At 44.4% G+C, this 24,266-nt stretch overlaps 2 protein-coding genes across 3 annotated transcripts in view; one reads left to right on the plus strand and one right to left on the minus strand.

The window, feature by feature from the left end:
• The window catches only part of apc2 (APC regulator of WNT signaling pathway 2), a 65,892-nt gene that overhangs the window by 21,090 nt on the left and 20,536 nt on the right, over positions 1-24,266 (minus strand). For both annotated transcript variants that reach the window (XM_037769699.1, XM_037769698.1), the window contains exons 3-8: positions 22,777-22,867; positions 21,055-21,391; positions 20,593-20,701; positions 14,184-14,297; positions 13,856-13,930; positions 200-298 (exon numbers count right to left, since the gene is read on the minus strand). In XM_037769699.1, the coding sequence (XP_037625627.1) occupies positions 200-298; positions 13,856-13,930; positions 14,184-14,297; positions 20,593-20,701; positions 21,055-21,391; positions 22,777-22,867 (825 nt within the window). The remainder of the gene's footprint in view (positions 1-199; positions 299-13,855; positions 13,931-14,183; positions 14,298-20,592; positions 20,702-21,054; positions 21,392-22,776; positions 22,868-24,266) is intronic.
• Positions 6,210-14,413, plus strand: LOC119488241 (tripartite motif-containing protein 14-like). Its single transcript, XM_037769700.1, has 5 exons — positions 6,210-6,749; positions 8,693-9,554; positions 10,144-10,372; positions 10,470-10,507; positions 11,281-14,413. The coding sequence occupies exons 1-5, from the start codon at positions 6,732-6,734 to the stop codon at positions 11,838-11,840; spliced, it is 1,707 nt and encodes a 568-aa protein (XP_037625628.1). The 5' UTR covers positions 6,210-6,731; the 3' UTR covers positions 11,841-14,413.

Raw genomic sequence — 24,266 nt, forward strand, 5'->3', positions numbered from 1 at the left:
AAATAATCAGCTGATTAATGCATAATAATAATAATAATCATTAGCTAATAGTTCAAAATGAGCTCCACCTCAACCAACATAAAATGCACTGATTCATTATTATTTGGTCAGTCAGATCACTATGTTAAATTGTACTCTGTGGACAGTCCTGATGTCTCTCTGTATTAACGCTCAGTGGTTCAGTGATGTGATGTGCTACCTTGCTGCCTCCGTCTGCAGGAGCTTCTGTTCCTGCTGCAGCAGCTGATGACACGTTGTTCTGTGGTTCTCCAGCAGGGGGCTTCTCAGCTCCAGACAGCTGCGCGCACACACACACACACACACACACACACATACACAGAGAGAGAGAGGAGGACGAAGAAGAAGAAAGATACATGAGGATGAGGGGGAAAAACTGACCAATTTGATTTGAACTGATTTTCAAACAGAGCACCAAGAAGAGTATCTGATTCCTGTCAGAGATGATCCAGTTATACCAGAAGTCCATACGTATACACTATGTACGTGTGTACTGTAGTATATAATTATATATACAGTATATACTGTATGTATATAATTATATATACAATAAATTCTGTATATTTATTACGTGGTAAAAAATTCTGACTGAATAATTTAATTAGATTTGAGTTTCCTTTTTTGTTTCCATGTAAACATCACAGGAGTTGGAGTGTGTTGCAGTTGTAATGGTGTATTATTATTATTATTATTATTATTATTATTATTATTATTATAGTGCGTGCAGCAGGTGTGGTCAGTTGTGGGCTGAATGCCAGAGAAGAGAAGGGAAAACAACACTGACCTATTTCTGCTTTCGGTGTGTTTTCAGACCAACAGCTAAAAAATGTTTGTTTTATTACAGAAGCACTAGTGTCATAGCCAGACCTGTCTCCACAGCACTGTGTCAGCGCTAAAGAAAGGTTTGGCTCCACACATGATCATTCTGCTATAGGGCTTGTTTTTAATTCTAAACCAATCACAATTGTCTTGGGCGATAGCTCAGAATGCTCTTGCAAAATAAATAGCGCAGATACCGGAAGGGGAGGAGAATGACGCGTGAAACACGTCGCAGGCACTTCTGTCTGTGGACAGAAGTGTCTATCTGTGGACAGAAGTGTCTGTGGTTTCTGTCCACAGACAGACACTTCAGGGATGATAAATACTTTTGAATTGATCTTTTTAATCCTGATTTCCCTTCAAACCACAGACTTTATGTTTTTTATGCGTGAATTGTTCCATCAGATGGAAATATTCAACATGTCTGCTGCTTTATTTAAGAAAAATGGTAAAATGTTCATTTCACAGCCTGCTTATCCTCAGAAGCATTCACACACACACACACACAAACACACACACACACACACACACACACACACACACACACACACACACACTTTGTCTACAGACAGTCTTTGGCTCACACAGACACACATTTCACACCCTGAGGCGTTGCCATGGTGACAGGATGGAGAGAGGGGGATGAAAGCTTTGATAAGACTGAGGATTTCAGTCTGTGAATCCAAATGAAGCTCAGTGTGTGTGTGTGTGTGTGTGTGTGTGTGTGTGTGTGTGCGTGCGTGTGTGCGTGTGTGTGTTAACAAAGGAAACCTGAATATTTCTTTCTGTGTGTTTGTTACTGAATGTGTGGCTCTTATCCAAACCTCCTCCATTAAACAGCCAGCAAGTGAGTTGCTAGATTTACTAGGCCGACATGGTAACAATTTTCCTTATTGTTATATCTAAATCTAATACACAAATTTCCATGAAACATCCTGATCTCAGTCCTGCTCCCCAGAGGATGAACCCTATAGATTCTAACGATTTATTTTTTTCAGGACAAACTTCAAATTTTTTAGCTCCACTCTTAGGCTGTGTCTGAAATCACTGGTGGTTTACATGACTCATCTTTCATTATTCAGACACATTAATATAACAGCATCCCAATAACAGTCTACTTATAACATCCCAGTAGACCTAAATACATGTGCACATAAATAGAAATGTGAACATAATACATAAACAAACAGAAATCTATATTTATGCACCAATTCATGTAAACAAATCTGTAATCCACATAAAGTATGAGGCTTTTATCAATAATAGTACTAATACTACTATTATATGTTATTGATCATTTTTGCACTGCTTTGTTAGTTTATTGTTTTTACCGTTGCTTCATTTATCTGCTTGTATTGCCTTTTTATTTAACCTTTATTTAACCAGGATAGTCCCATTGAGATTAAGAATCTCTTTTCCAAGGGCAACCTGGCCAAGACAGGCAGCAGCATAAAAACACACATAGTTAGAGACAGAAAAACGAAAGGAAACAAAATGAAAAGGAACTAAAAGAGAAATTTAAAAGAGTAATTTTCATAACCAGGCAAATTTAAAAACATTGACATCTTAAGGAATCTGCTCCCAATTCTTTCATTCTTTGCCTTGTGAAGTAAGGCATTGTAACATTTGTTTTGAAAATTGCCAAAATAAAGGTTATGTCCAAAATTCCATACGAACATGCTATATAGTACGCTAAAACAGTATGTGAGATTTTTAAGTAATTGCGAAACCTTAGTATGAAACCAATAGTATGCAAATTGCATACTATTTCTGGTGAAATATTACAGTATGCAACGCTGGACACTACGGCGGCATAAATATCCCACAATGCAATGCGGTAGTAACAACAACGTTCATAACAAACAATGGCAGACAGCTTTGTAACATCAATAACGCTTCAATTTAACTGTAAGTATAAGATTTCACTTTGCTAGGCGTAATATATATTACCGAAAAGATACATACTACTGTTTATTTACACAAAAGTATGTTGAACGATAGTACACATGTTGGGCATGTAGTGCATAGTATGCGATTTTGGACGCAGCTCAAATGTATTATTAATATATTATATTATTATAAGTTGTTTTTCTCCTCTTTATACAAGCTTTAGAAATATATTCAGACAACACAAACAACATTGTCAAAAAGTTATTTAATTAAAGCTCCATCCTAAATTCTGATATAATCTGAATAAAATAAATTCTGCTCTAGTCTGATTCTGGGTGCTGACCCGGCCCAAAGCCTGCCCAGGTCTAATTCGCTTTAGGTCTATTTTGGACCAGGTCTGACCCAGTCCTGGTCGCTTTCTGATCCGCTTTCTTTTGGTTTTGTTTCTTAGCTTAAACTGCACACTTGATTTTGGGTTTGTTTTCCACATTTATAAAACTTTAAAGCTGCAGTGGGAAGAATTGGAGTCAATATGATTAAAAAAAGTTATTTTTATAAAACGGTCACTATATCCTGACAGTAGTGCATGAGGCAGGTAATCTGAAAAATACCATGTGCCTCTGTGTCCTTCGGTGTCCTTCGGTGCTCCTAATGGCATCTGCAGGATTTCACAGACCGGAAGAAGACAATCAATCAGAGCTGATCTGGAGTCTGCCATCCAGCTGCCATGTATGAGAGCCGGCTGTCAATCACTCACAAACTCTGATCAAATGATCAAACTAGGCAGCGCTGATCAAATCCATCCATCCATCTTCAACCGCTTATCCGGGTCGCGGGGGCAACAGCTCCAGCAGGGGACCCCAAACTTCCCTTTCCCGGGCCACATTAACCAGCTCTGACTAGGGGATCCCGAGGCGTTCCCAGACCAGTGTGAAGATATAATCTCTCCACCTAGTCCTGGGTCTTCCCCGTGGCCTCCTCCCAGCTGGTCGTGCCTGGAACACCTCCCAAGGGAGGCGCCCAGGGGGCATCCTTACTAGATGCCCGAACCACCTCAACTGGCTCCTTTCGACGCAAAGGAACAGCGGCTCTACTCCGAGTCCCTCACGGATGACTGAGCTTCTCACCTTATCTCTAAGGGAGACGCCAGCCACCCTCCTGAGGAAACCCATTTCGGCCGCTTGTACCCGCTATCTCGTTCTTCCGGTCATGACCCAACCCTCATGACCATAGGTGAGAGTAGGAACGAAGATTGACCGGTAGATCGAGAGCTTTGCCTTCCGGCTCAGCTCTCTTTTCGTCACAACGGTGCGGTAAAGCGAATGCAATACCGCCCCCGCTGCTCCGATTCTCCGACAAATCTCACGCTCCATAGTCCCCTCACTCGCGAACAAGGCCCCCTAGGTACTTGAACTCCTTCACTTGGGGTAAGGACTCATTCCCTACCCGGAGTAGGCTGATCAAATATGAATCAATATTCTGTTACTGTAATACCTATTTCTCTCCTCACATGTTTTCAGAATCATCTTGTAGTGTACTGTTTAGCTGTAAAATGAGAAAGTTTGTGACCCGGCAGCCATGTTGAGATCAGTTGAGGAAATACCAAGCACCGCCCACCAGCCGGAGCACAGCCAATAGGAACGCTCTCTCTCTGAAATGACCTGTGATTGGTCAAAGTCTTCCGTCACGGGCTAGATTTTTTAAAGCCTTTTTAAACAGAGCCATGAGGAGGAGCAGAAGTCTAGTTTTCTCTCAGAACACTTGATTTACAATATGCTGAAAGATTATTATGGAATTGTTGCCCAATGATGCCAAAAATATACTGCCTACCCCCACTTTAAATAATCCCGATGAAAAACAGCCTCCAGTGAGTTGAATCATTCAGAATAACAGAGACTCTACTCTGTCTCGGAAAGAAATGTTGCTTTTGAATGCGTTTTCAACACTGTGAGCAGCACAAACTAAACTCCATTCATTCCAGAGTAGAAACCAACAAAGAATGTGTGTTTGTGTAATTTGGGTGAACTGAGCCTTTAAGAATAAATTAGTTGGTGTCAGCTTGTCTCTGTGACGGTGATGTTTTCATCTCTCTGTCGCCTCGTTGGTATTCTCAGAGGGAAGCCGAGCAGCAGAGAGGACGAACCGACTCGCTCTCTTTATCTCAGACACTCTCTCCGTGCCAACCCTGCAGCCTGGCAACAGCCAATCACAGCTCAGCTCTGAGACCTGGTTTCTCTGCATAGCAACGAGCTGAGATGGAGAGCGACAGAGCGAAGAGGAGGAGGAGGAGGAAGAAGAGAGTCATCTCCACGTTTAATGTTTAATCCTGTTCTTCAGGTTCTACTGAACCAGAAGAACCCTGAAGAACACATTAGATAATTCAAGTTAAAATGAAATTATAAGAGTCATTCTGGGTTAATATTGATATCTTTTCTTAGCCGTGGGTTCAACTAACAATTATATGTTATTATTGATTAATCTGCCGACTACTTTGTCAATTAATGTAAACTGAAACCAGAATATTTACAGTTTACCATCACACAAGTCAAAGATAAGCAGCTAATTTTCACCAGTATTCCTTGAAAAATTACTTAAAATGCTTAATTAATGATCAGAATTTCGTGCTATTTGATTATATTTAGCCCAAGCCAATCACACAAGTAGTTTATTATTATTGTCTGCATGTCAAATAAAAGCCTCTATTCTCAGATTTATTTTAGCCCAGCTATTGTTTATTACCAATGGCTTTATACTGTATTTTGTTTCTTACCTTCTTCATTTGTTTTGGGATTAATGTGACTTCGATACTCTTTGTGTCTCAGCGGTGGAAGAAGTACTCTCTTAAGATCTTTTATTTAAAGCATCAGTAGGCAGAAGGTTTTTGGCATCATTGGGCAACAATTCCATAATAATCTTTCAGCATATTGTAATTCAAGTGTTCTGAGAGAAAACTAGACTTCTGCTCCTCCTCATGGCTCTGTTTTAAGGCTTTAGGACATCTAACCCGTGAGACTTTGGCCAATCACAGGTCATATCAGAGAGAGAGCGTTCCTATTGGCTCATTCAACGGAAGCAGCTGTCAATCACTCACAAACTCCGATCAAACAGTCAAAGGCAGCTCTGATCAAATATGAATCAATATTCTGCTACTATAATGCCTATTTCTCGCCTCAAATGTTTTCAGAAACATCTTGTAAAATTAGCTGTAAAATGAGAAAGTTTGTTCCGGCTGGTGGGCGGTGCTTGGTATTTCCTCAACTGTTCTCAACATGGCTGCCGGGTCACAAACTTTCTCATTTTAAAACTACAACAGTACACTACAAGATGTTTCTGAAAACATTTTATGCGAGAAATAGTCATTACAGTAACATAACAGAATATTGATTCATATTTGATCAGCGCTGCCTAGTTTGACCGTTTGATCGGAGTTCATGAGTGATTGACAGCTGCTCAGAGACGGCAAGTATCCTCTGATTTACAGACGTCACTTTATACATCCATGGCAGTGCTGTTGTCAAAAAAGCCCTGGAGTTTCGTCTCTTTGCTTCTATACTCTTCGTTAAAACTTTCCAGTTTGTGTCTAATAAATATTGCTGAAACTTTTTGAAGGAAGATTTGTGGTTTTTAAAGAATAACTGAGTACAGTACATATACATTGGGTTTATTGGCTGTAAGAATACACCAAACTCTAATGTAATCTTAGTCCTGGTTCTTATCTTGAACCTAGCCTAAAGTAACCCTTGACAGAAGTGACTAGTAGCAGTTTCTTGTATGCAGAAACACCCAGAGAGTAACAACCCAAATCAGCCAATCAGAAGCTGAGCAGTCAGAGTGAAATATGGAGACAAACTGGTCGAACCAGAAACATCAGCTGTTCAGCTGAATGAAAGAATGTCGACCGTCCTTTTTTAACACAGAGAGAGAGACCGAGATTACAGCCACAACAACTCACACTGAGGATACAGGTCTGGATATTTGTTTTAACAGAAGAATCAGACAGAAACATGGAGACTGGAGCAGCTGTAAGTGTCTGACTGAGACGCTCTGATTGATCCAGATCATCAAATAAACCTGAAACAAGCCTGAACATGATCTGAGTGGTGTAGAGAGTTCATTGTAACGTAACGTTAAACCTGAGTGTCAAAAACAAAATCTGTGACAGTTGTAATATTCTAACAATATGCAAGTCATTATTCAAATGTTTTATGGCTCCAGCTTCTCCAATTGGTTGATTTTCTGTTGGTCACTGTTTCGTTGAATTATTAGAATTTCTTTTGGGGTTTGAACAGTTGGTCGGACTACATAAGCAGTTTGAAAATGTGACATTGCTTTGTGAGAATTATGCTGTTTACATTTGATGGACTGAACAGGATTAATCTACAGTCATGCAAGCAGCTCTGTGAGGCTGCACTTATACACAGTGGAGCTTAGAGCTAAATACTAACATCAGCATGCCAACATGCTCACAATGAAAATGGTAACATGTTGACCCAAACTTGAGCCTGAATCATTTTATTTGCATAAATAGGTAGAGTAAGGCTTAGGGCTGTCAAAGTTAATGCGATAATAACGTGTTAACGCAAATTCGTTTTAACACCACTAATTTCTTTAACGCATTAACACAACTTGCGATTTTTAGGTTGTAGTTGGCTCAGTTTTAAAGCTGGAGTGAAGAGTGACATCATATGAAACTAGAAAACCTAAGGAATCAATTGGTACCAACCATGTCAAACTAGCTTGTCGCAAAGGAAGTTAAATAACGCTCCAAACTTTTGCAACATTTTGGCGAGGTTTTCAAAGGTGTCCCTTGACCTCTGACCTCCAAATCATTAAATGTAAATGGGTTCTATGGGTACCCACGAGTCTTCCCTTTACAGACATGCCCACTTTATGATAATCACATGCAGTTTGGGGCAAGTTAAAGTCAAGTCAGCACACTGACACACTGACAGCTGTTGTTGCCTGTTGGGCTGCAGTTTGACATGTTATGATTGGAGCATATTGTTTTATGCTAAATGCAGTACCTGTGAGGGTTTCTGAACAATATTTGTCAGTGGTTTGTGTTGTTAATTGATTTCCAATAATAAATATATACATACATTCGCATAAAGCAGCATACTGTATATGCCGACTCCCATGTTGATAAGAGTAATAAATACTTGACAAAACTCCTTTTAAGGTGCATTTTGAACATGTGAAAAATGTGTGATTAAATAATATAAATATTTGAATCGATTGACAGGCCTAGTAAGGCTACTAACTCCTCTCAACGCATAAAACAAAGGACTCTGGTTTAGCTTATATATTATAGCTATTCATGGCCAAGGTCAGAGGTCACCAATCTCACACAACAGAGTCTGTTGTTTTTAATATCTTGTTTTGTTTGTTTTTCATCAAAATAAATGTAGTGGAGTTTTAAGTACAATATTTGCCTCAGAATTGTAGAAAAGTAGAAGTAGCACAAAATAAAAAAAATAAAGTGCAAGTACCTGAAGATCTATTTATTTACATCAATAACTCTCCAACTGAACTTTCTCTGTTGTCCCAAGGCTCTATTCTCAGCCCATTGTTTGTCCCCATCTATTTAAAAGCTTAGTCTGAGTCCGATATGCAATTATGTGTTCAACTGCAATTCAATAACCCGCCTTATTGATATTTATTAGACAGCTAAAAATCTTGGTGTAACTATTTATGCAGATCTTTGTTACATTTGTTGTTGTTTTTTAAAAAAAAATGTACATTACATGTTGTTTTGAACTAGCCTAAAACAGAGGACTGGTTTACCTTATTTATTCACGATATTGATGGTCAAGGTCAGAGGTCAAAGCTCTGACACAACAGAGTCAACAAATAGTTAGTATTTATGATTGTGAATGGAAGAGAATATCTAGACAAACCAGTTCTCAGTGTACAATCATTACATGTTACTAATTCTACTTAATTCCACTTGTATCTGATAATACAGGTGCTCTCTGAAGTCTCCAACAAAACAAACAAACAAATGTGTCTCGTTGAGGAACCTTCACAGGGAAATGACCAAAAAGTGCCTGAAATACATCTCCAAAAGGACAAGGGGACCAATGAATGTGACCCAGAAAACCAAAAGGACAAAAACATGACGAAAGACCTCCTTAAGGGGAGTTCAAGGGATAGAAGGTCCATAAAGGAGGACTTCAGCCAGTTGAAGGCAGAAGTGTTCAAGGTGTTCAGGGACAAAGACACAGACCCATCGAGTCAGGCAGAAAATAAACCTGCCACCAGCACGTTCAATCTCCTGAAAGAGGACTTTAGCCAGTTCAAAGAAGACATGACCAGCATCTTCAGCTCATCCAATGAGACAAAGTCCACAGATCCTAAAACCAGTCAGTCAGCAGAGAAGACGATCAACCGTCTGAGCTTTCTTAATTTTAAAGACGACCTCTCTAACGTCTTCAGAATCGGTCCTTCAAAGGAGAGAGACAACAAGGGAGTCACTGCGAAGGAAGCCTCATCCAGCACCTTCAAAATAAAAGCTGAAAGGACAGATGAACCCTTTTTACAGAGTCTCTTCAGAAGAGACCAAAAGACTTCCCGAAAAGCAGAGAACAGTCAGGAAATTAAAAAGACATTTTCAGAGACGAGCGAGGAACAAATGGACGCTGGTTTTAGCGGAAACCTCTCAGAGCAGAACGAAGAGGCAGTCGATACCCAGAAAATCAACGCTAACATGAAAGACAGGATGAATGAAGTGGAGGACAAGGAAGTGGACATAACTGTCTCTGATGAGACAATGAGAAGTCTTTCTGAAACACAACAAACTGAGGAGGCACTTCCTACATCACAGGCAGGTAGGCTCAATCTTTTTCACTGTAAAAGTAAACATTTATGGAGAAACCCATAAACCTTTGAATCCAGGTTATCTGTCACTGCTTTGAACAACTTTACGGCACGGCGTCAGGTACATTGTTAGTTCTGCCCTTGTGTAAATCTTGGTTCATAAGCACATTTTTGGTAAATCAAAGTCAGGTCTTGGGTGCAGCAAAAGAGAGTTGAAGACCTGACGTAACTTCCTGTCTAATCCCTGTTCCACTATCTTCTGGAACTCGATACCATCTGTCATTCAGCATTTCTATCATCGGTCTCCAAAAATGAAATGCGGTCCTGGGTTTTTCAGTCCGTATTCAAAGACAATATAGTAGTATCCACTACAGAGCTGGATATGAGAAATTGAACTCTAAACGACAATAAATCCATAAAATTAAAAAACTACACCTGCAGAATGGGTGATTGGGTTATCATAACTTGGTTTAGTCTGTAGAATTGTCCAATATCAACATTTTTTTGGGGTTCTGTTCAAAAAGATGTGTGGCTACATCAGAAAACGTTACCCCATTATTTTACAGTAACATGTATTTTTACTGTATATCAACTCTTTAGCAAAGCAGAGATGTGAGAGTGAAGAGTGGAGTGACGACTTCTCTGTCGTGTCAGCAGAAGACGAGAGGATAAATGAGGAAGAAGAACAAGAACAAGAACAAGAACAAGAACAAGAACAAGAACAAGAACAAGAAGAGGAAGATGAACCATCAGAGACTCTTCCCTGGGAGCCTTTGTCCTCTGGGATCAATCTCTTTGGTCTGAGAGACCCAAACAAAGACAACCTCAGGTGAGTTGAACCACAGGAAGACAAACGTAACACTAAAAGTAAAATGTTATAGGTCATGATAAGCTGTTTGATATTGTGGCTATTTCTGCTCTTGTAGGGGTCAGCCGGGAGGAGACTTGTGGTCGGTGAAAAACTGTAAGCTCACATAGATTTTATATCTTTCTGCTTCACATATATATGAGTTCTACATTTCATCTCTCTGTGTCTATAGAACATGTTACAGTATCATCTGCATAGAGTTATACCATTTACTGAGTACTAACATACTCAGAGGGCTTGGGGCTGAATGCTACATGAAAACAGAGTCATTGTGGTCGCTAATATGGATTTTAGGTGCATTATCCCAAGATCACAACTTCATTGCTTTGTTATTCCCAATGTAATAATTTAGTAATCAAGTTCTGTGTGTCCCTTTTCCACTGTTCTTCTTTTTTAAGGACTAGTTGTCCTGCCCCATACAGGTGGTGGTAACTGTCGTTGTGTTTGTTGTAGTCGTCCTTGTTGTGGTGTGATGTCACATCTGCTTGGCCAATCATAATCGCAGCCAACCCTTGAAATTAGCTGTCCTTGGATTTAGCATTACCTACTGAGCAGAGCCCAAATTTAGTTCCAAGCATTCATCTCCAAAGAGAGGAGAACTTATTACATTATGTTCCTGAGACGATGAAAACGTTACCTCAAAAGACCAGCTTTAAAAAAAAGTAATTTCCAACATCATTCTTCAAACTGTTCAGTCTGGCCAACAGTCTAAAAACCTGAAGGGATTCAATGTACGATATGAAACAGAGAAGAGCAGCATGGAATCAGGAATATTTGGAGTTTTTACTGGAGAAATGAGTTCAACGATTCTTCAAATATCAAAATGAATTGCTGAATCGACTAATCTTGTTCTTTGTTTTGTCCCTCAGTTGCCTGTTATTTGACCTTTGACCCCACCACTGCCAACTCAGAGCTCCATCTGACCGATTGCAACAGGAAGGCGACTCGAGTGTGGTCGGACCACCGGCCCTCGGACCACCCGGACCGGTTCAAGCATTGCCCTCAGGTCCTGTGCAGGGAGGGGCTGCTGGACTCGGTTTACTGGGAAGTGGTGTGGAGCGGCGGTGCCGACATCGGCGTCACCTACAACAGCACCTCCAGAGACGGAGACACGGCGAGCTGTCTGCTGGGACACAACGAGCGGTCCTGGAGTCTGGAGTGTTCAGAGGGAAGCTACACACCGTGCCACCATAACAAGAGATTCAGGTCCTCCTCACCACGACCCTTCACCCACAGAGTCGGGGTTTACCTGAACTGGTCTGCAGGCTCTCTGTCCTTCTACTGTGTCTCCCAGGACACCATGGTCCATCTTCACACCTTCACCTCCACCTTCACTGAGCCTCTGTACCCGGGTTTCTGGGTCTGGGCCTATGACAGCTCGGTGTTGCTGTGTCAGGTGGAGTTAGACTGGGAACGATTGCTGCAGTGAACCACTGAGAATAGGGTAAGACATAAGGGTGGAATGGAGGGCAATGCCGGAGTTATGGCTCGGCTGTACATGTAAATGCAAAGAACGGTGTTCTGAATAATTGTAGGTCGAAGAGGATCACAGAGGATCACAGAGGAGCGGATTCAGGCATCAAGAAAGCTGATTGGTTGACCCAATTGCTGTCTTGAAATGTATGTAATTATTATGCTCAAAATCTATACATCTAAAAAAGAAACCATGTTAGAGTTTTGTTTTTAATTCAACAGGTACGTCTCCCTCGGCAACACAAGTCATCTGTCACCCATGTCAGTCGCAAATATCATGTTCATCAAAATCAACTGGCAGTGACTGAAGACATCGAAGACTCTTTAAATGGTAAATGGACTTGCATTAATACAGCACCCTTCTAGTCTTCTGACACTCAAAGCGCTTTACACTACATGTCAGCATTCACCCATTCACACACACATTCATACATTGATGGCAGTGATATGGAAGTTGTTATTGAACTTTATTAGTTGTAATCCACGGAAGACAATCCACAAATGTGTACCATAATTTCCAAATATTTTACTATCCACAAACATGTATTTTTGTATTTGTGTTGTGTAAAGTCACATCTACAAAAACATAGGGCGATTTGCAAATACGCATAACATACTCTGTAAATACGTATTTTAATTCCACATAAAAATGTTATATGTTTACATGTAAAGTGATATATATGCATTAGTGCATCCATTTGTACACGTGGAATGATATTTGCGCATCTGCAGATCGTTTCCTGTGCATTTATGGGCCACGTGACATTTGCAACTTCCCTCTTGTGTGGTTACGTAATTATGTCTAATTTGTACCACAGCAGATCTGTAGAAACAATCTGTAAGTATGAGGTGCATTTACTAGCTCCCCCAGAAGGCGGTGGCATTCCCTCACATGAGCTGACTGAACTACAGTCTAACGCTGCTGGCAGAAAGCTAGAACAAGAGTCAGTCTCACCACCAGGAGACAACCAACAGCCTGGCTTCTGGAGGTGAAAGACGACGTGGAACATCTTTATTTAACCCAACGGTCGTGATTCAGGATCGGGTTAATCATCTCCAGGGTGGTGTGCTGTTCTTGCTTAGCCTTTACTGCCGTTACCTACAGTTAGCTGTCTTAGTGTTAGCGGTGGTAACGTTAGCTAGCTGTGCGCAAGCTAGCTTGCGTTAGGACCCAGCGGTAGACATAAATCCAGGGGAGGGCATCTGACTTCTGTGAGCGGGCCCAATGTAAACACAAGGGCCTGACTTCCTGTCAGAGTTAGCTTTGTAAAAATACATGATAAGCATAGTAGTTATGTATTAATTATATTAATTATATATTAATTACATTATTTTTTTATTTTTGTGGATGTGACTTAACATAACACAAGTATGAAAATGTTTGTGGATAGTGACATATTTGGAAATTATGGTACACATTTGGAGATTGTCTTCTGTGGATTTCAACTAATAAAGTCCAATCGAAACTTCCATACAGAGGCTGCCGTGGGCCAAGGATCGAACCGCTGACCTTCTGATTGGTGGACGACCCGCTCTAACTCTGAGCCACAGCCGTCTCTTTACATATTACACACTATATGATTATATCTCTCAACAGCTGACCCAGACCGGAGCAGACCCGGTCCAACTTGGTCCTATTAGTCGTCACAAATCAGATTCATCATCACATTAACACCTCGTCCTAATGTGTGACCTTTTGCTAATCTAAAACTTGAAGCACATTTATAAATCCAGCTTAAGATCTAAACAAGTCAAAGATACCTGAAACTAAAAGACTGAACTCCCAATGGCCTCGTTTTGTATCGGGTCACTTCTGAAAATGTTCTGAAGCCCAGAATGAAACATTTATGAACCTTTATATTTAATATTATTACTGTCTGCTGTTATATGTGTGTGGATTTTGTGTTTGTGTGATCCAACTGTTTGTGTATTGTGTGTGTGTAATGTGTGTATGTTGTGTGTATATCTGACCTGTAACTGGGTCTCTTGACTCCCTCGGGACTCCTGCAGCTCTTTCTCCAGCTGCTCCAGACGAGCAACACGCACCTGCAACACGCACACGCACACGCACACGCACACACACACGCACACACACACAGTTCAGACACAGTTCAGACACGTCCAGATGTGCTGTGTTTCCACCAACCAGCCGTCTGTGTTGTATCTCATCAATAATGGTTCAACAATGTAATTTAATAAAGTTATATTGAATCTGTTATTAATAAATTTAATTTGATGACATAATCTGCTGTAGCTCAAGGTGTAAATAGCCCCGTCCAATCAGCAGCCTCGGTCTCACCTGTGTCCTCTGAACCATCTCATCGCTGGTACCGAAACGTTCCTCCATCACAGATCGAACCTGCTGGGCTTCAAACTCCAGCTGCTGCCTGATCAGATCCATCTGCAGAGAAAACTACAACAACAACACACAGAGGTCAGAGGTCACAGACACAGAGGTCAGTGCAAATCTGACAGTACAAGAATTAAAGCTGATTTACTCCCTGTGAGCATTTCTACTTGTTACTGTAATGAGATTTTTATTTTGACATATTCTGTATTCTTGTTTAGAGCAACCACAGTCAGTTGATCTACAGAAACTTAATCACCAACAATTTTATTGACGGATTAATCATTCAAGTCATTTATCAAACTAAAAATTCATCATCTCGTTCCAGTTTCTCCAGTGTTTTATATCTCAGTAAACTGAATAGTTTTATATACACTGCTCAAAAAAATTAAGGGAACACTTAAATCACACATCAGATCTTGATGAACGAATTATTCAAGTGTAAAATCTTTACTGATGTACATTGTATCATTTGTTGAGAACAAAATGACGTAACAACGGTCAATGGAAACCAAAATCATCCACCCATTGAGGGCTGGATTCAAAATCACACTGAAAATCAACGTAAAAAATGTAAATCACAGGCTGATCCAACATGGGTGAATTTCATCACAGCAACTCATAATGTGACTCAGTAGTGTCTACGGCCCCCGCGTGCCTGTATGCACTCCCAACAACGTCTGGGCGTGCTCCTGATGAGTCGGTGGATGGTGTCCTGGGGGATCTCCTCCCAGATCTGGATCAGGGCATCAGTGAGCTCCTGGACAGTCCGTGGCGGTACTTGGCGGCGTCGTATGCACCGATACATAACGCCCCATAGGTGCTCAGTTGGATTTAGGTCAGAGGAACGTGAGGGCCGGTCAATGGCATCGATGCCTTCGTCATCCAGGAACTGCATACACACTCTGGCCACATGAGGCCGGGCATTGTCCTGAACAGGGAGGAACCCAGGGTCCGCTGCACCAGGAGAAACCCGGGGCCCACTGCAGCAGGAGGAACCCAGGGCCCACTGCACCAGGAGAAACCCGGGGCCCACTGCAGCAGGAGGAACCCAGGGCCCACTGCACCAGGAGAAACCCGGGGCCCACTGCACCAGGAGGAACACAGGGCCCGCTGCACCAGGAGAATCCCGGGGCCCGCTGCAGCAGTAGGAACACAGGGCCCGCTGCACCAAGAGGAACCCTGGGCCAACTGCACCAGGAGGAACCCAGGGCCCACTGCACCAGGAGGAACCCAGGGCCCACTGCACCAGGAGGAACCCAGGGCCCGCTGCACCAGGAGGAACCCAGGACCCACTGCACCAGGAGGAACCCAGGGCCCGCTGCACCAGGAGGAACCCAGGACCCACTGCACCAGGAGAAACCCAGGGCCCGCTGCACCAGGAGGAACCCGGGTCCCACTGCACCAGGAGGAACCCAGGGCCCGCTGCACCAGGAGGAACCCAGGGCCCCGCTGCACCAGGAGAAACCCGGGGCCCACTGCAGCAGGAGAAACCCAGGGCCCACTGCACCAGGAGGAACCCAGGACCCACTGCACCAGGAGGAACCCAGGGCCCACTGCACCAGGAGGAACCCAGGACCCACTGCACCAGGAGGAACCCAGGGCCCGCTGCACCAGGAGGAACCCAGGGCCCACTGCACCAGGAGGAACCCGGGGCCCGCTGCACCAGGAGGAACCCAGGGCCCACTGCAGCAGGAGGAACCCTGGGCCCGCTGCACCAGGAGGAACCCAGGGCCCACTGCAGCAGGAGGAACCCTGGGCCCACTGCACCAGGAGGAACCCAGGGCCCGCTGCACAAGGAGGAAACCAGGGCCCGCTGCACCAGGAGGAACCCGGGGGCCTACTGCACCAGATTAAGGTCTGACAATCGCTCTGAGGATTTCATCCCGGTACCTAACAGCAGTCAGGGTACTGTTGGCTATGACATGGAGGTCTGTGTGATCCTCCAAGTATGACCATCCCAGACCATCACTGACGATGGATGTTGTTGACAATGACAATGATGTTACAGGCAGCATAACGTTCACCACGGCGTCTCCAGACTCTTTCACGCCGGTCACATGTGATTAGTGTGAACCTGCTATCATCTGTGATGACAACGGGGCACCAATGGTGGACCTGCCAAGTCTGTTGTTCTCTGGCAAATGCAAAACTACTAAAAAATTTGATTAATCAATAATGTAAATACAGTTATCATGAGTTGCAGCCTGTTCACTTCCAGGTTAGCTTGTGTTTGAAACTGTTGTCCCATGAAAGCATCATGCAATAGTGGAAAGTAACTAAGTATATTTACACAGGTACTGTACTTAAGTACAATTTTGATGTACTTGTACTTTATTTGAGTATTTCTATGTTCTGCTGCTTTATACTTCTACCCCACTACATCTCAGACGGAAATATTGTACTTTTTACACCAGTATTAGTAATACCACAGTGTAAAAGTGCTGGCGAGCTAGCCAGATGTATGATGGACTGAGACAGCTGGAAGCTCCGCTTGAAAGCCCGTCTGAGGACGACCCAATGATATCAATTCCGATAGTTGTATTATCACTCTTTTACATCCACTACTATTGGTTTTGTGTTATTAGTCCTACTTGTATTAGTTATTACAGCTGCTGGGCTATTACTGTGGTTGCTTCTCTCTCTCTCTCTCTCTCTCTCTCTCTCTCTCTCTCTCTCTCTATCTATCCCCCCAGCCGGTCTAGGCAGATGGCCTCCCACCCTGAGACCGGTTCTGCTCCAGGTTTCTTCCCACTAATCGGGGAGTTTTTCCTGGCCACAGTGCGCTTGGTGGATCTTGTTGGGTCTCTAAACTATGGTGTACGGTCTAAGACCTGCTCTATATATAAAGCATCTTGAGATAACTTCTGTTGTGATTCGACACAATATAAAAATAAATTGAAATTGAAATTAAAAATACTCTATTACAAGTAAAAGTTCTGCATTCATATTTTTACTTAAGTAAAAGGAAAAAAGTATTATCATCAAAAATATACTTAAAGTACCGAAAGTAAAAGTACTCATCATGCAGAATGGCCCGTTTCAGAATAATAAATATTAATATATAAATATTATATTATGCGATTATAATTATTCATGCATTAATGTCTTCATCACTTTAACGTTGCAGATGGTAAAGGTGGAGCTGATTTAAATACTGTGAGGTAGATTGTGAATTTCCCCTCTGGGGATCAATACATTTTATCTTATCAAGCTATAATTTCCAGTTTCAATAGTAGGACTGGGTGTTACAATTCCTTAAATTCAGCACTACAATTACCTGAGTGGGGTTGTTCTTGGAAGAGACCAACAAATGATGCTGCCACTGAGACACATCTTCAGTTGTGTACCTCGACATCATTGGGTGTTTCACCCTCAGTCGAGGCAGGCCCACCGCAGGCTGATCAGACCTGGGAGTGTGTCTCATGGTTGTCCTCTTGGTGGTCTCAATGTGGAGGGTCACTTGGGAGCCCAGACAGGGTCTCTTCTTTTCAGCCACAGCCAGTGTCTGCTCCTTTCCGCAGTGTTGGCAAGGGCTTTGATTGCCTTCCTGTGGGCCTGCCCTCTGATTCCTACTTCTCTCAGGAGCCTTGCGGTGGAACTGGCAACGAAGCCTCCTCAACCCACCTCTATTGGATGCACTTTAGCGTTCCAGCCTCGCTCCTCAGCTTCAGCTGCAAGGTCGGCATATCACAGATGTTTACGTTCATTTGCCTTTTCCACAGCATCCTCCCAGGGGACGGACAGCTCGATGATGAAGGCGCATCGGCAGGACTTAGACCAGAGGACCAAATCTGGTCGCAACTTGATGCGATTTTGGATGGGAAGCAGAGTCTCCGACCTAAGTCCACGCACATTTCCCAGTCTCTGGCTATGTTCAGTGGGCATGAGTCGGGGGGCGGGAGGGCGGCCCCCTGTTTCTCTCCTTCCCAGATAAAGGCTGGTAGGTGGAGCTTTTGCTGGGTCTTGAGAGGCATGGCGTTGGTGGTCCCTCTCGAGTTCAGCTGCCAAACATCTCAGCACTTGGTTGTGCCGCCAGGTGTATCTTCCTTGTGTTAGGCTGGTCTTACATCCCACCAAGATGTGCTTGAGGGTTGTCGGGACTGTACACAAAGGGCAAGCTGGATCCTCTCCCAGCCATAGGTTTAGATTTGCAAGGGAGGGCAGGGCGTCATATGTCGCTTTGATGATAAAGCTCCGCCTGTTAGTTTCGTTGCTCCACAGCTCACTCCATGGGATTTTCTTCCTCTCTACAGCATCCTATCTTGTCCAGCAGCCTTGCTTAGCTTGGGATACGGCTCTGGTACACCTGGCAGCTCCTTCTTGGCGGCGCACCTCCTCCACCACCAGGTGCCGACATTCAGTTGGAGTAGCCTTTGGCCAGGAAGGTTTCCTTTCGCCCAGGCCAAAGCCCCCTCTGCCTTGTTGGACATGGCCCACAATTTCCTGGTGCCGAGACCCCGAACTGCTGCTGCCGGGGTCCAATATCTTCCTGTGGTTAGAGTTGGAGCGGCGCCTCTTACAACGGAGTCCCGAAATTCTGTGAGTGTCATTTCCAGTCTTGCTTTGGCACATTTGTACTCCTCCACCAGGCTGGACATGGGCTCATTACAGGGCTCCGCTCCCATAAAGCCCTATGATGTGGATCCTTTCATCAGTGAACGAGCCTTTCACTGTGGAAGTGCTGTGGGACTTTCTGGGTTTGATCTCCATAAATGCCCATCTGATGTTGTCCTGGAGTTTTCCTAAAAGGCGCTTGGTGCATCCTTTTTTTATTGTTAATGTGGTCATGTAATCCATGTAAGCTCTGATTGGAGGAAGACGCAGCTTACTCTTCAAGCGTTCCCCTCCAACCACCTATTTTGATGCACGGATGATGAGCTTCATTGCCATGGTGAATGCCAGGGGAGCAATGGTACAGCCTGCCATTATGCCTTTCTCCAGAAGCTGCCAGGTGGTGGTGTTGTCCTGTGTTGTGATACAGAACTGTACATCCTGGAAGTAAGCTTTGTGATGCCCACTGGGACGTTGGAGAAGTTGAAAGCTGCCCACAGGATCTCATGACCCAAAGGCATTTGCAAGATCTAGAAACACCATGTGGAGGTTTTTCTTCTCCTTTTTCGCAGTTTGAATCTGGTGCCAGATGACATTTGCGTGTTCCAGACATCCCGCAAAACCGCGTATCCCTGCTTTCTGCACTGATATATCAACAAAGTTGTTACTCTGCAAGAATGCTGAGAGTCTTTGGACCACTGCCCCAAAGAAGATATTTCCCTCCACATTGAGAAGACGGATCTGGCGGAACTGGCTGATGGTTGTAGATTTCTTTTCTTTGGGGATTAGTATCCTGCCCGCCCTTCACCATGTTTTAGATATGAATCCTTTTTCCCATGCCATTTTCACCAGCTTCCAGAGGTGTTTCAGGACACCGGGGGTGTTCTTATAGAGATACTTATATGAGATGCTTATATGAGATGCCATTGGCCCCTGGGCATGTTGCTGTTCTTGCCCGTTTTACTATATTCACCACCTCTTTCCAAGTAGGGGGCCTTGTGTCCATCTGATGCTTAGGTAGGTGGAGTGGTGGCATGTAGTTGGGATGGTGACTGGCTCACACCTCTGGTTGTCAGAGTAGGTGCTCCTCAGGTACTCCTCCAGTTCCCTTACTGGTGTCCTAAGGATCCCGCTCTTCCCCTTGGCGAAAAACCTTTTGACAAACTTGTACGGTTCACTGTAAAAGCTTGTCCTTGCCCGATCTTTCTTCTTGCGTTGCCTTCTCAGACATTCTGCTCTTCGCAGTTTTGCCAGGAGCTGCTTTATTTCCGCCTGTAGTGCCTCAAGTCCTTTCTTCTCCCCCTTAGTGGCTTTCTTCCACTGCTTTCTCAGCTGTCTTTTTTCCTTCACAAGTCTTTCCATTTCCTGCTGTCTCCTGGACTTTGGCTAGGCTGATGTTTCCTTCTGTGTCCTCTGGTTCTTGACCTTCACCCCAAATTTCTCTGCCCCATAGTTGTAGATGGTGTCCTCCATTCTCTCCAGTTTTCTTTCCACACTTCCTTTTAATCCTTCAAGAAGATGGATGAGGTCTGTGTCAATGGTCTAAAACTCTTTCTTCTGGCAGGACTTTGGCCACAAAATTTGCGGCTTTCGTTTTTCCTTCCTCCTTTCTGCTGCTGGCCGTGGCTGGTGGCTCTGGACTTGTGCCCATTGGCAGTTCTGTGCTTGGTTGAGCTTCGCCTGGGGTGCTGATGCCCTGTGAACTGTGGTGGCTGTCCTGCCACAGGGCTTCACTCGACCGATTTGGCCTACCTCTCAGGAAGTAATGGGTGTTTTGTGTGTGTGTTTTGTGTGTGTGTGTTCTCACCGTGTCGATGCGAGGCAGCTGAGCCAGTCTCTGTGACAGCGCCTCCAACTGGCTGAAGTACCAGCAGCGCTCCCTCTCCTCCCGGTCGATCTCCCCCAGCAAGAGGTTTCTACAGACGGTCACACAGATATCGCTGTTAGCGTTGTGGCTGCTAACCTCGACACATACTGGCTCTCTCACCAAAACACACCTCACACCAAATATGAGGAAGCTATGAGGCCACTGGTCAGTGACAATTTGAACTACAAAGGGGATTTGAGATTAATCTAAAAACAAGAAAAAGTCGTAATGTTTTCGCTATATATCTATATCTATATATTTAATTATTACGGCTATCATTTGGCTCTATAGAAAAGCTTAGTTCAGGATTTATCCTCAGGAGCAGATATTTCATTCTGAAACAAAATGAATGTTCCACCAACATCACCATGATCTCCAGGAGAACTACAAGAATCCTCTCACCTCTCCTTGTACAGCTCCTCCTGGTGATGGTCGCTCATTCGTCCATCCGCCCCGCTGATCACAGCCGTCTTGGGCGGCGCTCCGTCCAGGAAGTGATGCGGTAGCATGATGGCGGCGGCCTCCCCCCCGGGCGCCGCGCTGAGGCGGGACGAAGCTCTGAGCGGACTCCTGGCTCTCGAGGAGGAGGAGCAGGAGGAAGGATGCAGGGCCAGATGGTCGTCTAGCTCCGCCCCGCCGACACCTGTTAGCCCCGCACCTCCCAGACTGCCCGTCAGCAGCCTCAGGTTGTGAGGTTGGTGCTTGAGTTCGTAGTAGTTAGTGAGGTCCATGTGGAGCTCTGAGGGAGGAAGAGGATCAATAATCAATCAATCAATCAATCAATCAATCAATCGATCGACTAAAAAAAATAGATGGGATTCCTTCCTTCTTCCTCTCCTCCTTCCTTCATTTCCTTACTTCCTTTCTTCCCTTTCCTTCTTCCCTTTTTCTTTTCCTTCCTCCCTTCTTCCTCTCCTCCTTCCTTCATTTCCTTAATTCCTTCCTTTCCTTCTTCCCATGTCCTTTTCCTTCCTCTCCTCTTTCCTTCATTTCCTTCCTCCCTTCTTTCTCTCTTCCTTCCTTTATTTCCATCTTTCTTCCCTTCTTACTTTCCTTTCCTTTCCTGTCCTTCCTTCCTTTCTTCTTCCCTTCTTCCTCTACTCCTTCCTTCATTTTCTTCCTTCCTCCCCTTCATCCTTCCTTTCCTTCCTTCCCTCCTTCCTTCCTGCTTCCTCTCTCCCTTCCTTCCTTTCCATCCTTCATTCCTTTTGTTTCCGTCCTTCCTACCTTTCCTTTCATTCCTTCCTTCTTCCCTTTTTCCTCTACTGCTTCCTTCATTCCCTTCCTTCATCCCCTTGTTCTTTCCTTTCCTTCCTTCCACCCTCCCTTCCCTCCTACCTTCCTCCTTCCTCTCTCCCTTCCTTCCCCTTCTTTCATTCCTTCATTTCCTTTCTTCCTTCTTCACTTTTTCCTCTACTCCTTCCATTATTTCCTTCTTCCCCTTCTTCCTTCCTTTTGTTCATCATGGGGCTGTGGCTCAGAGGGTAGAGCAGGTCGTCCACCAATCGGAAAGTCGGTGGTTCGATCCCTGGCTCCTCCGGTCGAAGTAAGAAGCAAGATACTTAATACCAAATTGCTCCCGTCGACCATCGATTTGTGAATGAGTATTTAGATTTGATCCTGATGGGCAGAGTTGACGCCTTGCATGGCAGCCTCTGACATCAGTGTATGAATATGTGTGTGAATGCTGACATGTAGAGTAAAGAGCTTTGAGTGGTCGGAAGACAAGAAAAATGTACCATTCATTCATTTAATTTCCTTCCTTTCTCCCTCCCCCTTCCCTCTCTCTTATCTTCTGACAAACAGAATTGCACTAAACCTTATAATCACATCTGCTGTTGATCTCAGTTGGAGTTTATTGGATTTTCAGTCTAATTGACATGAATTAGTTGTTTCATTGGATTGAGTCATAACGAGGCAGAGCCAGCTGCAGCCAATCAGGTTAGCTGATTGAGTCGATTAATTTAGCTGTGAATAATGATTGGTCCCACTGGAGCCTCAGAAACCAGAGGAGTCGGGGAGTTGTTACTCAGCGGAGACTTTAAAGGAACATTACAACACTGTTGTGAAACCCTTTTGTTCTCTGTCACATGAGAAGATGAACATCATTAGATTGACACTGACCTTTGAGTTGGTGCAGCACGTCACTCCTCCCAGACGAGGCCAGTGTTCCTGCCTCTTGCTCCAGTTTACTCTGCAGCTGCTTCAACACCTCCTGCATCAAAAGAGGAGGAACAGCCACAGATTTACTGAAAGGAAAGCTCCCGAGTGTCAGCTGAAGGTTTGATTCAGATACCCAAACCCAAACCCAAACCCAACTATGCTCCCATTTCTAAAACGTTTTAAAGCCGTTGTGTGCTTTTTCATATCTCAAGAACATTCATCCAATCATCTTCACACTATGCGGGTACAAACAGCCATGGTTTTGCATGTGGTGGCCACAGACAATTGCTCCCTCCTTATCCTTCCTGACTGATTCTTCTTTAGTTTTGAGTTCTGCTAGTGTCCTTGTCACTACTTATAGCATGAGGCGGTACCTGCAGTCCAATCAGTTTGCACAGGTAGTCCAGCTCCTCCAGGATGGCATATCCATATGCCATAGGTGCGGTCGCAAGAAGGTTTGCTGTGTCTCCCAGCACAGTCTCAAGAGCATGGAGGAGATACCAGGAGACCGGCGGTTACACGTGGAGGGCCGGACGGGGCCGTAGAAGGGGACCGACCTAGCAGCAGGACCGGTATCTTCTCCTTTGTGTGAGGAGGAACAGGAGGAGCACTGCCAGAGCACAGCCCTACAAAATGACCTCCAGCAGGCTACTGGTAAGCATGTTTCTGACCAAACTGTCAGAAACAGACTCCATGAGGGTGGCATGAGGGCCCCACGTCCTCTAGTGGGACCTGTGCTCACAGCCCAGCACCGTGCAGCTCCATTGGCATTCACCAGAGAACACCAGAATTGGCAGGTTCGCCATTGGCGCCCCGTTCTCTTCAAAGATGAGAGCAGGTTCACACTGAGCACATGTGACAGGCGTGAAAGAGTCTGGAGACGCCGCGTGAACGTTATGCTGCCTGTAACATCATCCAGCATGACCAGTTTGGTGGTGGGTCAGTGATGGTCTGGGGAGGCATATCCTTGGAGGGTCGCACAGACCGAATGTTAGCTGACCAGACAAAGGTCTCTCCATGAATCAATGCTGATACTGTGATCCTGCCTCAGCCTCTCGACCGCGGCCAGACGGAACAGGGGAGACACAGGAGTTTTGGTCGGAGACGATAACGTTTCTCTCTTCACAAGACACGGGAAACCTCTGTTGGTCTGGAGGAGCTGCAGCAGTTATTTCTGCACAAATGTCCACTGAACATTCACTAGATATTCTCAGAGCTAAACTAACTCTTCTGCAGTGTGGAGTGTGTGCACATGCAGGTGAGAGGTGGAGCGAGCTGAGCGAGTGAGAACGAGCGCGGTGTGTGAGTGAAGGCAGGCAGAGGAGCAGAGTACAGCAGAGACTCCGGTCCTGGAGACCAAAGCTACGGTCCCCCCACGTCCTCTGACCGCGGCCAACTGTTTAACAGACGGGCTTCACTAGATACAACCAAGAGGTTTTGGTGCTTCACTG

This window comes from Sebastes umbrosus, chromosome 5 (assembly GCF_015220745.1).
Source record: "Sebastes umbrosus isolate fSebUmb1 chromosome 5, fSebUmb1.pri, whole genome shotgun sequence".
In the NCBI taxonomy this organism is placed as follows: Eukaryota; Metazoa; Chordata; class Actinopteri; order Perciformes; family Sebastidae; genus Sebastes; species Sebastes umbrosus.

Bases quoted from the DNA above. Each gene is read 5' to 3' on its own strand.
- LOC119488241 (XM_037769700.1), top strand. The intron at 9,555-10,143 runs GTAGGCTCAATC...TCAACTCTTTAG, and splicing joins ACTTCCTACATCACAGGCAG to CAAAGCAGAGATGTGAGAGT. The intron at 10,373-10,469 runs GTGAGTTGAACC...CTGCTCTTGTAG, and splicing joins CCAAACAAAGACAACCTCAG to GGGTCAGCCGGGAGGAGACT.